The sequence below is a fragment of the Ammospiza nelsoni genome, chromosome 6 (genome assembly GCF_027579445.1).
Source record: "Ammospiza nelsoni isolate bAmmNel1 chromosome 6, bAmmNel1.pri, whole genome shotgun sequence".
NCBI lineage: Eukaryota > Metazoa > Chordata > Aves > Passeriformes > Passerellidae > Ammospiza > Ammospiza nelsoni.
The window spans coordinates 15,701,717-15,718,443 of record NC_080638.1 but is presented as its reverse complement, the minus strand read 5'-3'; the positions used below and the strand labels follow the sequence as shown (position 1 = coordinate 15,718,443).

Below are 16,727 nucleotides of genomic sequence, written 5' to 3'. Positions count from 1 at the left end.
GCGGGGCAGCGGCGGACAAAGCCGGGCGGCAGCACCGCGGGCTCCCGCTCCCGCCGCCGCGGCCTCCCGAGGGGCGGGAGGTGTCGCCCCCCGCCCGCGCCGCGGTGGCGCTGCCGAGCAGGGCCGGGCGCCGGGCGCCGAGCAGCGCCGGCCGCCCGCCCGCCCGCACCCCCGCCCCGGCCGGCGGCGCGCACGGCGAACATGGCGGCGGCGGTGGGGCGGGACACTCTACCTGAGCACTGGTCCTACGGCGTCTGCAGGGACGGGCGCGTCTTCTTCATCGAGTAAGGGGCAGCCGCGGGAGGGGCGCGGGGGCAGCGCGGCCCCGCCGCCGCCGCCGCCGCCCTCCTCGCTAACAGGTGCATGTTTTCCGCTTCTCCCTCGCAGCGACCTGACCCGCCGCACCACTTGGCTGCATCCGCGCACCGGCGAGCCCGTCAACTCCGGCCACATGATCCGCTCAGGTGGGTGCCCGCGGCCGGCGCCCCCTCCTCCGGGGCCGGGAGGCTCCGCGGGCGAAGTTCTCACCCCTCCTTCCCGCTCTCTCTCTCTCTGTTTCCCCGTCCCCCGTGCCTTGCAGACCTGCCCCGCGGATGGGAGGAGGGGTTCTCGGAGGAGGGCGCCAGCTACTTCATCGAGTGAGTACCGGCTCCCGGCCCCGCGCCGACCGCCCAGGGCCGGGGGGCGCTGCCGGCGCGGCCCCGGCCCCGGCCCGGCTCAGCCCGGCCGCCCCCGCAGCGAGCCCGCACGTCCGCCGTGCTCATCGGTGACCCGCACCGGGATGCGCCTTGCCAGCGGGAAAGTTGGCTCCGGGCGCGGCGGGATGCGGGATCCCCCCAGCCGCGCTCCGGCGGTGGTCAGCAACAGGTTTCCTTGGAGGCGGCACTTGAGTTTTCCCTGTTTGTTTGGGGTTTTTGTGTGTGCGTTTGTTTGCGAGCCGGCTGCTCCCCCCCTCGCCGCTATTCACGGTGAGGTTTGCGGCAGGTGGAGCGTTGCCGGGCTGAGCGCCGGCCGAGGTGGAAGGTGAATGGCGGTTTTGTTATTTTAAATGGCTCGTGGCTGTGGACGCTGCCCCGGGAAGTTTTGCAAGTGAAAGGATTCCAGTGTCTCTTCCCGGAGACGGGGCTGAGCGGATGAAGTTGCCTTGCCAGGGCTGGTGGTGGCTGTCGGGATCTTTCATGTGGCGTTTCTTGTTCGGAGAGCAATTACCGGCAGGGATGTGCTGCTTATTGAGGTGCTTTTATTCTATGAGATGTAAGCGTGTTGCAGTAAAGTAGGATAACTGAGAGAGCTTCTTTCAAACATCGCAGATATAAGGTTTTTACAAAGACAAACACCGATGTAAAAGTAGAGATTTAATCAAATGAGTAAAACTCTGGTACATCTTGGATCTAGAGTCACGTGTCACGTGTGATGCCTTTGCGTTTTCCCTTGCAAATCGGCATGCCTGACAAATTTAATGAAACCACCAGAAAAAGACTGGAAAATGCTCAGACTATCTCGTTGCTGCAGTGCAGAACTCCCAGGTTGTTGAGTACTGCCCCAATAACTGCTGACAGCAGTGTCACAGTTGTCCAGTATTGAAATGCCTGCAGTCTACCCCAAGATCTTTGGGTAACTTGAGGTTTTAGTGAATATCAAACTTCCAAACCATACTGGGCTAGGTGAAGGAGCAATTGACTGAAAGTATAACAAATGTCTCACATGTAGGATGTTTGTTAAATAAAATTCCAGATGATCCTAAAATGTCCCTTTTTCACCTAAAGTGGAGGAAAAAAGGGCATTCAATCTTCATTTGTCTGAGCCAGAGAATTCCTAACAGTGCTGGGCTGAGCAGATAGTTTTGCCCTTGACTCTTGAGGAGGCAGTAGCAAAGCATTGGAGAGCAGCTGAATAACACTTAGAGCTGCCACCCTTTATCTATGGCCAGGGTGTTGAAAGGAAGGAATAAAAGTTCTGCTGGTTGCACAGGCCAGAGATGGAACTCTAAAATGTCCAGTCTGTTAAAGGTACTGCAAACAGATCCTTTACATGGGTACATAAACTTCTAAGTGTAGGAATACATCTGTTTGTTTTGCTGTCTTTTCCAAAAACTTACTAGTGCAACTTTGCAACAGCTTAAATTCCTCTTCCCAACTGCTCTGTTTGGAAGACCATCTCTTATCTTCTTTGTCAGGCAGCTGCAAAACTTTTGATTTCTGATCCATTGAATTAGAGTTCTGTGCAGTGCATTTTCATAACTTGTGCTAATAGTGCTCTTTACCTTGGGCTGGAACAGCTGCAGGAAATGAAATGAGGAATGGAGTGTGCTCATTTTACTGAGCAGTTTAATAAACTCGGTCATCTTCAGCCAAGCAAGGTTTTGTGAGGAGACAAAGCAACGTTTTAACATAAATCTGTTCAGTTGAACTGCTTGAGAGCAAAGATCCTCCTGATATGGAATACAATATTTAACTCCTCAGCAGCGATACTTCCCCCAGCACTGCTCTAGCCTCTCTAATTTCAGCTCAGAGGCTCCCTCAGCCTAGTGGAATTTCTCAGTTTTTTCTTCCGTGAGCATACTGAGCTCTTGTTGGGCTCGTGTAAACATCCGTATCCTTAGATGATGATTTCCATACCTCACTGCTCTGTTCATTCCTCCTGTGTTGCTTCCATGTGATGAGCTCTCAGCTTACAGAAAAGGTTACTGGTCCCTAAATGCATGATTTCACATGATGTACTCTTAAATTGCATTTTCTGGCATTCCAGCTCTCAAAAGCCATGAACATTCCTGGGTAACTACCCAGTTATCTCTGTACTGGTGACAGTTCCAGTATGGTGTTGTCTACAGAAATTTCACAAACACATTGTTACTGCTTGGATACTAATTTACTGAAGGGTGTCAGGAGGAACATTCCAAGTAACCCCTCTCCCTTGTGGTAATTTCCACAATTAATACAACCTATTGTAGTTTAACCACATGGGCCATTTAATGGATCTTGTAAATCTTATTTCTCTAATGAAATTAAAAGTATTACGAAGTATTACTGCTGTTTTAAATAACTTCAATCAAACATTTTATTTAAACATATACAGGCTAACTCCATTTACATAACTGATTTCTGGTACAGATATCATGAAACTATTAGATAAAATATTAGATGTGAGTTGTCTTTGATGTAAAAAAACTTAGGAAATCTTATGTCCATTTACTTCCATGTCCATTTATGGCCATTTATGTCCATTTACTTCCATTTATTGCTTCTTTCGATACTGTGGACAAACTTGAGACATTATATAGTAAAACAAAGGTTTGAAACCTTAAAGTCATCATGAAGTCATCACATTTCACTCATCATAAAGTGAAACAAAGGTGGTCAAGCTTCATATCAAAACCAGGTAAGTTTTTCTCCCCTTTCCACCTAAGAGGAGTTTAGAAATTTCCTAAACTCCACTTCTGTTGGGTAGAAGCTTTCCAAATGAACGTGTTGTGGTTTAGAATGTTTGTTGGAATGTTTTGGTTTAGATTGTTCTGTGGTTGGGCAGCTGTCCTGTAGTGGAAGGGGTGCTGTTTTCCCTTTGGTTATTTACATGAGGTGCTTGTCTGAAATCACATTCACTCTTTGCCTTGTTTTGCTCGACTGAGCAAGCCAAGTTCTTTGTGCATCCCTTTAAGAAGGGCTCTCCATCTGTTTGGTTCTCCTGTGGTTCTTCTCTGCACCTCTTGCAGTATGAAGTCATCTTTGTTGCGTGTGAGTGAACAGAGTCCTCTGCTTTTGTGAGGCTCTCAAACAACAAAAGTGCTCTCTTGGCTTCAAAAATTTCTCAGTTTTCTGCACTTTAGGTTGTTTGCCTGTTTAGGGAAGACACCCACACTGACAGCACATGTGAATGCTGCCAATTGGCTGAAACATGCAGGTCTTTCTTTTTCTGTACTGTTTTAAATTTTAAGAACTGTAATTTAAGTTAGGAGACTACGTTCCAGTTCTTCCCATTTATGCTCATACATATCTTTGCAAATGATTTTCTCTGTTCTAAATGTTCCTCAGGTTTTCTTGATAGTGGCAAACCCTGTTAGGGCAGTGCTGTCTCTTATCCTAAAATCAGTAAATAAAACATTAAATAAGTGATGTATAAACTGATTCTTCTGGATCTCCATGTAGTAGTCTTTGAAAGTATCATGGTTGCCACATTTTTTGAGTGCTGAACACAGCTTGCACTACACTTTTCCATCTCTGTTTTTTTTTTTTGTTTACTGATGTTTTTCAAATACTTTGTGTTTGTGGGGCAAGTGCTTTATGGGAGAGTCCCTGCAGAAAGCTTGTTGCTGAGCATCCGTGGAGCTGAATGAGCACTGGACAGCACTGGCTCTGGTTTGTTTCTGGTGCTTGGGTTGCTGATGTGAAATGTTAATTGTGGTTGGCAAACTCTTTGTGGGGAAGGAGATGGGACATGCAGGGAGGGCAGTGAGATGGTAAAGCAGTGCATGTGTGCATTACAGTGCAGGTTTTCCTTTCCATTTGCTTCTCTTTTCCTGGTCATCCAAAAGACTTGGGGAAGTTGGAAAGCTTGAGAAGTGTAGAATGCTTTTTTACTACCCTCTTACAAAGATTGAGGTGGCTGTTGGTGTGGGAGGATCTGTTCTTGCAGGGTTAGATACCTAATTGGCTTGTATTTAAATATGTTAAAATGTGTACTGCTGCTACAGAGGTTCTTTTTGAAAGCTGCAATGGTATTGCACATCTGAAAGGTAATCATGCATTCAAATTGTAGCCTAAAATTAGGAAAAAAAAGTAGAAATCAGCACTTAAATATCTCAAGTTAACATTTTATTTGTTTCTGAAGTCAGTTTCCAGTTCGACTTGGCCTCTTCTTTGAGTAACAAAGTTGATGTGCAAGAAACAAACCCATGAAATTGGCATAGCAATAGTCAGTAACTGTTTGCAACTGTTATTCTTTAATTCTTGCATTTAGCCTGTACTGTGTGTAGGAAATATGCATGGTATGTGTTTCAAGTGTTTGGAAATAGCAAGAGAGCAAAGCACACTAAAAAAAGTCTGCCTTTTTAACTTTGGTTCTGCTGTGCCAGGCATGTACATTCACTGAAAACCATACAGGAGCTCAGATTCACCCACAGTGGGCTACAGGTGATACCCAATGATTGTTTAATCACAGAGCCCAAAGGGGAAGAGACCATCTGGATTATTGAGTTCAGTCCTTTTGATTATCTCAGAAGATTGTTTATAATCTCATTAATAAATTTAATCAACAGGTTTCTTCTGCCCTGCAGAAATTCCTGTCTTTTCCACTCTTAGTAAGATGTTGAAAACAGAATCATTTTTTGTGGCTGTTTAGGTGGGCTAAAACACTGTGTACTGTAGGTGTTCCTTGACCTGCTGTAAACAAATTATTATTTCTTGCTCTGTTCTCCATGATGGTTATTCCTGCAGAAGTAAAAGATACTGGAGCACTTAGCTGCTGTAAGGAATAGTGATGACCCTCATGATGAGGTCCTCATCTGTGTAGATGATGTTCCTTGTGTGGTTCATGACCCTGTGTTTAGATAAAAGGTAATGTATAAGCAAGTACATGAACTGACATGAAACCCACCTGTGAGGTTGGGTTCACCTCACTGTGTCACAGCTGTGCATGGCCAGTTTGAGTTCCTGGAGTGGAATAAAAATTGGGTAGCTGGAACCACGTGTGAACTTCACCAAAAGTGATATGTTCACACCATCTCTAGAAAATGTGAGGATAGTCTCTGGTGAAATGAATGGGTTTTGTGTGAATGGGTTTTGTGCGGGTTTTGTGGAGTTTTTGTGGGTTTTGTCGGGGTGTAACTTTTAGGGGAAGAAGCCTGGAGTGGTTCCTGAGCAAGGGGCAGCGGATCTAGTTTGGTTAAGCCTGGGAGCACCAAGTGCAGCAATGTGCATTCTGGCCACCAGCGATAGCCCACGGGCAGGAGTTGCCCTTGAGTGGGACTGGACTTCCCGGAGGTAATCTGTACGGATGGAAAAGCGGGTGTGGAATGGAGAAGTGGAAGAAAAATGCCAGAAGTGGCTGATGGGGTGAGAGGCGAGGGTCGGGAAGCTGCTGTCCCATCCCGCAGTTCTGCGGGAGCGATCCGTGGTCTTCAGCGGCCTCTGCTGGCTCCTGGCAGCAGGAGGAAAGCTGGGGAAAAACTCTGCTGTTCTTCCTCTTCTCATCTCAAATTTTCTTGGCAGAAAGTTTGAGCTGTGAGAAAGCAGAACTATACACAGTGAAAGTAACTCTCACTGCTTGTACGGATTTCTCTCTGTCTCTCTTTCTTGTCCTTCGTTCTCCCGCGTTCGGTTTGCTCAGACAGCCTGTTTATTACATTTTGTTGTCCTGGATTGTGAGCAGAATTGAGCTGGGAATATAGGATCTGCTGGTTGGGTGCAGTAGCTGTGTTTCATTCCAGCTAGTGGAAACAATTCCGTGTCCTTTTTGATGGCGGTAAAAATGGGAGATCACTCATTAATGAGTGGAATAAATGCTGATGGATTTGTGCTAGGGCAGGGATGGCCAGCAATTGCAGAGAGCAAAGGAAGGGCTTTGTAGTCCAGCTCCCAGAAAGTGGGAAAAGGATACTTTGTGCATGGTGCCTGAATTTCAGAGTGCCCTCTAGAAGGGCAGGCTTGGAACCGTGCCTAAGGAAAATGCCGTGTGTGGTTTGGTTCAGCAAGGTATGTGAATGAAGAGGGATATGGTGTGCATTCCTTAGGGGAGGGAGGAGCACCTAAGGGAAGGTGCTGGAGTTTGTTTGTTTTTAAAGCAAGACTGCGCCACAAAGTACTTAGCTTGGTTCATTAATCTGTGTTTGCCTTTATTCCAAGATACACACATGTTAGAAAACTAAATTTGGACTTCTTGAAGAGGCCAGCAAGGATAACACACACTTAGAGTGAGATGCTTTTTTAGGTGTTGAATGCTTCTGGAAATCCAAGTTTTCTGGGAGATGGAGCAACATTCTTTTGTTCTGATTGGGATTATGTGGCTTCCTTGTGTTGTAGCTCAGAAACAAAGGCATCAATTGGTTATTCAAAGCTGCCAGCCTCCACATTTTGTTTACTACACATTCCAGCTTTTTGAACATTAATGTGTAAGAAAAGCTTCATTCATTCAGCCTCTTTCCTAAAGCACTGTCCAGTTCTGCATTCCTTGGTTCTGTGCAGGAGAATGTCTGTGCCTTTTTAAAGAAGGTGTATATGGCAGTGAGGGTTTCAATATTTCTGAAAGTCTGTCTAAAGATTAAGCATAAATACAGTCATACAGCTGTGCTGGGCAGGTGTTGCTGTAGTCTTAAAAGTAGTTTTCATAACCTTGAGTTACATTTCAGACTCCTTTTACACCTGTGCAATATGCCTGTCACATCAGATGAGGAAACAATTTATTCAACACTTTTAATTTTATTTTATTAATTACCCATTATCTGCCAGAAAAGAGAGAATCTCAAATATTTGGGACAGCAGAATCTTGATATTAATGCTTCGTGTTTTGTTTGAAGAAGGTTGCTTCTTCATTCTATCAGTAGTAAACTCTAGCTACTGGACCTAGTTAGAAGGACTGCCTATCTGCAGGCAAATACATTGTGCAGGATGTTCTTGTGTTTTACAATGGAGGAAACACAAAGGTACCTTTTCTCAGGCAGGTCTGGCAATCCTGAGCAATCTTAGCAAGTGCTTCAGAGAAAAGAGAAGCCTTATGTAGCTGTGAAATACATGGGTTCTATACCCTGCATTTTCCCATCATTCCACTTGCTGCAGATGGATTATACTAAAATGAGTTTTAACCTCACTGCTGATCCAAGTTTGCTGTCATCTCAAATATTTACATTTCTTTGCTACGGATTAAATGTACTGCTCCAGTACTGCAGTCCTGGATCTCTGCAAGACTGGCTTGAATAAATGTGGGATCGCATTTATTTAATATCACATCCAATTCTAGTCAGTATGACTGTAGACTCTGGTTTGCTGCTAAATCTAATTTGTTTCATCTTTGCCTTCTAGATGTGCTTTTTAAACTTCTAAATTTTTTTTTATTATGGCCTTGGTTTGGATAACAGTGATAGATGGGGCATTTTATTTATAGCTTAATTGTCTTTTCCTACAGCATTATTAGACTGTTTTACAAGGTCTGCTCTATGTCCTTAGAAGCAGAACTTTTAATTTAAAAGCAGATTTGTAATTAAAGATGTTAAAATCCAAGAAGAATCTGATTAAGCACCCAACCCTTCTCCTTTTGATTGCCTGCCATGGAGTACTTGGCAAGAATCTCACTGACTTGTCTAGACAGGTAAAAAAATCTTGTTACCAATACATATTAGGTATGTGCTTTTCTGCCTGAAGTTTTGTGTTTAAACCCTTGTATTCCTTATTGCTTATCTGTACCTTTAAAGATTTTATCTTTAGTTTAATAAAAAGTACAACCGAAACCACCAAAACTTTTAAAATGAGATTGGGATGCACTGCTGAAATGAAGTGTTTGAGTAATACTGGATTTTATTTACAGTTCTTTGTCAAGTGAGGACTTTTATTATATTTTTATTTACTTACCAGAGACCAAATATCCTGAATTAAAAGCTGACTGAAGCATTTGAAAATACACATTAATTGTGCAACATGCAGGTGACTTTTTTGAGGAGCTCTGTATAGACTCTGTAAAATAGGAGTGAGCAGGAAAGCTGTTGTTAATTTTCTGTTTTATTTATTCTAAAAAAATGTAGTTATTGCCTTTTGCAAGTTGCATATTTGTTTCAAAATGTCATAGTTTCACATTCATCTTCAAAGTGGCAAAGTGCTTGAGCAGCAATTTTCACTCAACTTTCACATTTATTGTTCTTTGCTTTTTGCAGTTACTTTTTTGTTCTTTTTCTAGGGAGAAGGAAGATTTGCTTTGATTAGCTTAGGAAATTGATACCAGTGTAAAGGAGAGCAATGAGAAGATAAAGGCAGTGTTTGTCTATCAAGCAGCATAAATCAGAGGCCAAAAGCTAAAGTAATTATTTTTTAAAATGGGTGTCTTTTTAAGCCAATTTTTGGATGTTTTAAATGTGTGCTCTGCCTGTTAACCTCTGAGTGCTTGAGTCAATGCCTGCTTTGAATCAAAGAAAATAACTGGGCCTTATCCTAATACCTGGAATAATAGATCTGTTTGATCTTTTTCAGCAAAATCTTTAAACACATCTGGAGACAGAACTGTGCTAATGGCTGTGATTCATTTTATGTAATTTTCACTGGCTGGTAAAGCAGTCACATTTTCTGTACCTTTTGCTGAAGATCAGGAGTTATAACATTAGCTGTCTGCAGGGTGAGATAACACTGACAAAATCTGGGTGTAGGCAGTTGATCCACAGAGGACATGGTGATTCAAGGCCATGTTGAATCTCCTGGACAAAATTAAAATGAAATTAATAAAAATTAGCTGCAAGATGTTGAAATCAATTTTTCTTAGATGACAGTTATCAAACACTTGATATTTATTGTTGCCATCTCAGAATATTAGCCTTATTTTAAAATTCTTTTACTGGAAGAGTGGAATTCATGAACATGCAATTTTTTAAATGTAAAGTCTTTGCTGGCTTTCCAATTAAGGCAATTATATTGTCAAGTGGCTTTTGAGCAGATGTTTTAATTTCTGTCCTTGGAAATCATGGATTAATGCTGTTGTTTAAATGCTACTTTTGTGCTTTACTTTTTCAGCACATAAATACTTGACTGCCTAAAACTATTTCACTTAGTGATCAAATTTATTCCTTCAACACTGCATTTTATTATTCCCAGTATTCAATTTTAAATAGCCTAACCACTTTACTTTTGCTCTTCCAGTTGGCTTTGTAGTGAGGTGCAGTTTGAACTCATTAAAAAAAAAAAAAGTCAATGACTTATTTCTCATGTGAAATCATTACATGAAATTCTTCAAATGAAGAGATTACAGGTAAAAGTTGGGCTTTGATATACTCATTTCACAGGATATTTAGTCCTTTCAGTTGAAATGTGGAATGATAAATCTTGACTTCAGTGGAGTGTATCAGTGTAATAGATATTTTCCAGTGTCTGGTTTTTCTCCCCTTATTGCTAACTTGCCTAAGAAGGTGGCCAGTTAAATCTCTGGATCAGGAGTCCTTCTTGAGAGTTGCATTTCCCTGCCTTCCCTGTAGAATACTGACTTGTCAATTCAATTGTCACTTTCAGTATTCCCTGGAGAATATTGAATTGTTTCTGGAAATACTGAGACACCAGAATGGTGGAAGGGAAATTGAAATTACTGAGGTCTGTCTATGACAGCATCCTCTGGGAAAGAAGTAAAAACAGCATTCACTTTTATGACTTTAGGTATGTTTCCTTGGTGTGGCATGTGATTGTTGGGCATGAAATTCGGGTTTTGCTTCTGCATTCTCCTTGGAGTTGAAGGATTAAAAACTATTTCAGGTAGAAGCAGAAGTCACAATTAACATTACTAACCCAGAGCATCTGGTGTCAAAGTTAAACACAGGTTATTAAAATACCTGATTAAGGCATTTAAACATAATACCCAGTATTTGCTGAGCAGGAGCTGCTGTACTGATGCAGAGTAGTTCTTGCTGAGAGATTTACAAATAATATGAATTTTTAAAGTCTGGTGGTTTCTCTTTCACTGGGCAATTTGAAGCGTTGCAACGATATTGCTGGTTTTCCAGGTGATCCAGAGGTTTTTAGGAGAATTGTCTTCAAATTTTACATGAGGTTGAAATTTTAAATAACTCTTGTGCTGGGTGGACTTCTGCACAAGGAAAACATCTGAAAACTCTATTACCAGCAAAGGATCTTTTTTTGAATTTTCCCATTGAAATATGGGACTGTACAATTGCACGTTTTCTCCTAGCTCTGCAAGAAAAGAGTAGTGACATTGCACAATGGTGTGTTTGTCTTTGCTGGAGAGCTTCAACAACATTTCTGCACTAAAGGAAACATCTACTCCTTTTAGTGACTACAGCAAGGAATCATTTAGATTGGAAACAAAACTTCAGATCATCAAGTCCATCCATTAACCTGGCCCATCATTAAATCATGTCCCAAGTGCCAATGAATTTAAATATGTCCAGGAATGGTGACTCAACTGCTTCCCTGGGCAGCCTGTTCCAATGCTGCATGACCCTTTTGGTGAAGTAGTTTTTTCTAATATCCAATCTAAATCTCCCCTAGTTCATCTTGAGGCCATTTCCTCTTGTCCTGTTGCCTGTTTCTAGAAGAGGCTGACCCTCACCTGGCTACAGCCTCCTTTCAGGTGGTTAAGGAGAGCAGTAAGGTGTCCCATAAGCCTCTTTTTTTCCAGGCTAAACACCCTCAGCTACTTCTCATAAGACTTGTGCTGCAGACCCTTCCCCAGCTGTGTTGCATTTCTTTAAATGGGGAAGGTGGGATGGATCTCAGCTGTGACTTTCCTGTGGGGTGGCTGCAGAGTCAGAGAGCAGCAGTGCCTGAGCTGATGGTTCAGTGTTCTAACTAATAATGGTAGTTAAATGTCCCGAGTATTGCAAGTTTGTGCAAATGCTATTTAAACTGATTTTGTGTAAAGGAGAGAACCAAAGTTAGCAAAAGAGGAGGAAGGATGTGAAATACTTCTGGAAATGTAGGTGAGCAGTGAACTGAATGCCTTTCAGTGTGGACTTCTGGATGTGTTGTGTGTTCAGAAATTAAAAAAGAGATGCAGCATTTTGGACAGCAAGCAGTGTGGGCTTGGAAAGGCCAGAAACAGCATTCATGTTGGATAATATGGATGGTTTCAAATGCAGCTTCTGCCCCCCTCTCCCCATCTATGTTCTCTTTCTGCACCATTTGCTGTGTCAGCATTGCCTATAAGGAGGGTCCCAGGGTTTTATTTTTTCCATTCATCAGATGCAGCAGTCAGCAAATAAGCTGTTTAATGGTATTGATAAATAACATGGGCTAAAGACAGAAACCCAGGAGGAAAATCAAAGTTCCTGTGTATGGACGATGTGACTTTCCCCTCACCAGAAAAGCAACAGTCAGAGAGAAGGGAGCTGTAGGAGTCCAGTTTTTTATAGAGCTCATCTTCCTCAATAGGTGCAGTAGAGGAATTACAGCCAGCAATTTGGGGAGTGCCTCTGGTTGCCAGCCTGCTGCTCTGGTGTCACTGAGCTGGGCAGACAGCAGGAGCTCGAGGAAACTGTGGTTTGTGGAAATCAGATTGAGTGTTGCCTGAAATCTTGAAAGGAAGTAGTTGTAAACTGTGTTTTTAAGCAATGTGAGTAGTCTTTGAATTATTGATGAGCAGAAGAGCCTTGTTTGTGTGTGGGAATGAAAACACTTGTAAATTTGTGTTTAGACTGTTACACAGCTGTTTCCTGAGTAGTTCCCATCACTTAGGATGAGGTAGATTGTAAACAGCCCAGTTGCTTTTTCTTTGTGGGCAGGCGGAGTATAGAAAAAAACCCTAATTTTTATATATAATGGGCTGCTAGTGAATAATATATCTATTTTCTTTAGAAAGAAAATTCAAAATTGTTTTTTCTCATGTTTTTTTAGGATTTCTGTGATTAGTTTCAGAATAAGAGATTCTGTTAATGCACTGGATATACTGTGATAATTCCAAATGAGCTAATGCAAATGGAATCAGTTTAAAGTACCATTCAGCATCAAGAATTTTGTTTTTCCCAGAATGTTAATGATATATTAACTTTCTGTTCTTTTCAGCTAATTTTTCAGGAACTCCATGAATGATAATGAACGTGGTTTACTTGTTATTGGGTCTGTGTAACAGTTTTGGGTAAAACTGAGTGAGAGGAATGCACTGGAAGTGCTGTTCCCTGTGAATTTTGGTGTTTGTAAATGTTGTAGGTGAAAATACAAATTAAGCATGATTATATGTTTAATTGATTTAATAGAGTTCTTAAACATTCTGTCACAGGGTTTCTTGGTTCTGCAGTAATACAGAAATTGAGAGATTGCTGACCTCTGCAAATATATTAAAAATTCTAGTGCATTATTTATTTTTGTGCTTAATTTGACTCAGCAGCTCTTCCATGCCAATTAACTTGACATTCCATTTATTTTGGCTACTGATGTTTGCAGTGGAAATGTTAAATTGCCAGTGTAAGAATTCTCTGCCAGGGAGGTGAGTAGAAATATGGAGAAGGAATGAATTGGGAGTGCTGTGGTTTGGGAGGATTGCCCACACATGAAGAATTAGAGTGTCCTGCTGATCTAAGGAGAGTGTGCTTCCCTCGCAGCTGACTGTGGTTTTCTTTCTTAGGTTGAGCTTTAGTTAAGAAGTTTAGGGTACAGCTGAACCTGCCACTTAGGAATGGATTATTTTAAAAAAACTCAACCTTCTGGAAGCTTTTAACTGTTTGTGAGGTAGACAAAATAACTTCTCTGTAACAATCACAGAAATTACAGTTGTCAGCAGTTGAACAGCTGTCTTCATGAACAAGAATTACTTCTGATTATCAACTGTACCCTGCTTAACCATTTAAATACTTTTGTTTACTTGTAGGTTTTTTGTAATGTTCTGAGCTGTTCTGAATTTGATATATTAAATCTTTCAGTGGATATTTCATAATGCACCATGTGTTTGCAGAAATGAATGTTTGGTGATCTGGGGTAGAAGTGACAAAAAAATTTAAATGGTGATAGTTAATACATGGGTCCCACTGGAATTTCACTTCTGATATGAGCTAAAATAAAACGTCCTAATTGTCTGTGATACAAATGGATTTTTAAAATCTTAATGTACTTTTTTCTTGAGTGCTTCAGATAATTTTGATTAGTAAATTGTGATTTCCTTTTCTGTTTTTCAAGCTGGTTTTAATCTAAAGCCATGCAAATTTGTTCTCCCATTCCTAGTGGGTCATAAATTGTAAAAAGAAAAAGTGGTTTAAGTGTGTTCCTGGTAGTTTTTCTTCACTTCTGACATACTTGTTAAGTGAATTCACTGAATGAGAGAAGGAAATATTTTTGTTGTACTTGCCCATAAGCTAAAACATTAAACAAAATTTTTGAAAGTAGTTAAGAAGTACATTAATTACCACCTTATGTTATGGGCAAATTAAATTAACAAGGATCATGTTCAAGTGCAGAGTTTCCAAAAATATGATGGGAAAGGCCTTTGTAGTATTGTGTTGAAATAATTATGTGTGCGTGCATTTCGAAAAGCTCCTGAGATGATTTGGCATCAAGGTCTTAAAGCAAGCCTTTAGACTTCACCTACTGGGAAAAACCAAACATACTCCTCTGGACTTTTGAATACTGTATGTAAAATAAACCCCAAAAATAATTTTTTTCTGTGTGTCATTCCCTCTAAAGTAACAATTGATTTTGTAGTGGCTTCCATTCTTTAAGGAAGCTGTAGAACTCTAATCTTGGAAAATTTTGACAGTGAAGTTATTCCCTCTTCCTAATCAGTTTGTGTCAAAATGTGTTTATGTTAAAATACATTTGTAATTACATAGCTAGCACCTTCTCCCCTCCCCCTGCAGTGAGTATTCCTGAAGCTCAAGCAGGTCAAAGACTCTCTAGTGGAAGCTCTTTGGTATCTGATGCTGGATAAATAAATCTGAGAGGTGAGCATTGCCATCTTCATAAAAACATGATAAATACTATACTTACTGATACAAATTCCTTTGAGGAAATATTTCTGTATTGGGTATTTTTTTAAGCTAGGGAAAAATAGTTGCATCTCTTTCAAAAGCTTTATAAAATGGTAAGAGCTATTCTGTCCGAAGTGTTTTCTGGAGTTCATGCTGCTTCAGTTGGGTCAGTCAAAAATTTGCAGTAAACTTTCAGTTTATAGATGTTTTTATGTTCATTTTCCTTCAGTTTCAATGTGTGGATCTTTACCATTGTTTGGCATAAAGGCTCCTTTCACTAAATCAGTTTTCAAGTAGACCATGGTAACTCTAACTGTCAAGTTTTTAATGGTTTTTTGTTATTATTTTTAAAAGTGGTTAATCATGAGGAGAGCTACTTGCTTGTCAACAGGTCTGACAAGTAGAGGAAGGAGTTTGTACTTAGTCTGAAATGCAGGAGGGGAGGAATGCCCTTCAAAGCTTTCTAGCTCTTGGGTTGATATCCCCCTCCCCCACCAGTGCTGAAAACAGTTTCTGCAGGGCATGAAAAACAGGTTTTTATTTACGTAATGTTTCTCTGAAAATAAACTTTAAAAATACTGAAAGAATGACAGATTTTAGAGATTATCAGTTTTGAAAAGCAGTAATTTGAATGCTTGGAGGAAAGGCACACCAGCCCACTGAAATGGGCTGCTGCTTAGTATGTTCTTAATAATAATAATGTGGTTGGTTTTTTATATAGGTTTCTTAGATTGCCTGCTAAAGCAGCTTATCTTAAATGTCTCAACTGCCTTTTCAAAGTTGCCTGGTATAAGGATCTCCTGTATCATTTGTTACCTTAACTACTTGGAGTGGCTGTAAACTGAGGGACCCACAGTTGTCACCTGAATTCTTGCCTTGGAGCTGATGGAGAAGTGCTCCTTGTTTGAAGCAAAGTGAAATACCTGTGACCTGTGCAATCCATAGCATTTGTTGAAACATGCATCACTAAGTGATGTTGTAAATGACAGACCTTCCTTGCTGCTCAGGGATTATGGGGAGTTATTTCCTGCAGGGATTGGGAAACTGTGCTCTCTGCCTGAATGGGTAGGCTGGTGCTCTGGAGAGGAGACCTGCTGAGTCGAGATGGGTGGTACAGAGACTGAGAATTGCCTTCCAGAATCAGGAGAGAGGGACTAAGAGAGCTGCAGACGTCCTGGAACAGCACTCAGGTGAGTGATCTGGGATGGATTATGGACTTTTTTGTTATGATATGCCTGAGGAAGGCTGGTTGAGTGGGAAGTCTGCTACTGATTGGAGACTTAATCTCTTCCAGTCTTAGGTGTGGCCTAACAATCATTCTGAGGTAATAAGGACACTTGTGATTGCTTTTTCTCTCCTTCCCCAACCCATCTTACTCCTTTTATGTGGGTGTGCACACACATACATCTATTACTTATATTCTGTAAGCACTGCAGGAGAACTACATACAGCTGTGTGAAAATGGCAGCTTTTATTAGGTTGGGATCTTGACCAGGTAAGTTTGTAGATCTTCCTATGGCTTGGTTTTATTCAGTGGCTGATAGTAAACCTTAGCAAGATCAGGGTGTAGAAAGTAGACACAAGCAAGGATCACTCTGGAAGGAAAAATTGATTTATTGGTTTCAGAAGTGATGAAAAGCTCAGTTGTATTTAAGAAGAAAAGGGCTGTTGAACTGTTCCACCTGGAAGAATGCAGCCTAATGACTTTTGATTTGAGAATCATTACTGCAAGTGATGGGTGAGCAAAATGTTGAAAAATATCTCAATCCTGCTGGTTCTCCGTGTTGTCATGTTGGTTGCTTATCTCTGTCACCATAATCTTGCCTGGTTTCTGAACTGCTTGAGTGATTTTGCAGCATGGCTGGCAGGGCTTTGTCCAGGGGAATCTGTTCTGGTGTTCATTGCCAGCCATGGGTGTGTTTCCATGACCATTTTATTGGTGTTCTGTTGTCTGGGGGGCCCAGACCACTACAAATAGTGTGTGCACCCTGCTCTTCATGGGGAGACTTCCATCGCAGCTACAGACAAGCCAAGTATTGAGAAAAAGCTCACTAGCTTGTGTCAAAAAAGATTTAACTCTTTTGCGCTCGCATCTGTGCCCTTAGAGATTAATTAACCTAGTGATTTCACTGAGTAT

The 16,727-nt window shown here is 41.5% G+C and overlaps 1 protein-coding gene across 2 annotated transcripts in view; it reads left to right on the top strand.

The window, feature by feature from the left end:
- Window positions 1–300: 300 nt before the first annotated feature.
- The window catches only part of PLEKHA7 (pleckstrin homology domain containing A7), a 144,777-nt gene continuing 128,350 nt past the window's right edge, over window positions 301–16,727 (top strand). For both annotated transcript variants that reach the window (XM_059474286.1, XM_059474284.1), the window contains exons 1-2: window positions 301–464; window positions 581–638. In XM_059474286.1, the coding sequence (XP_059330269.1) occupies window positions 452–464; window positions 581–638 (71 nt within the window). In that variant the 5' untranslated portion in view covers window positions 301–451. The remainder of the gene's footprint in view (window positions 465–580; window positions 639–16,727) is intronic.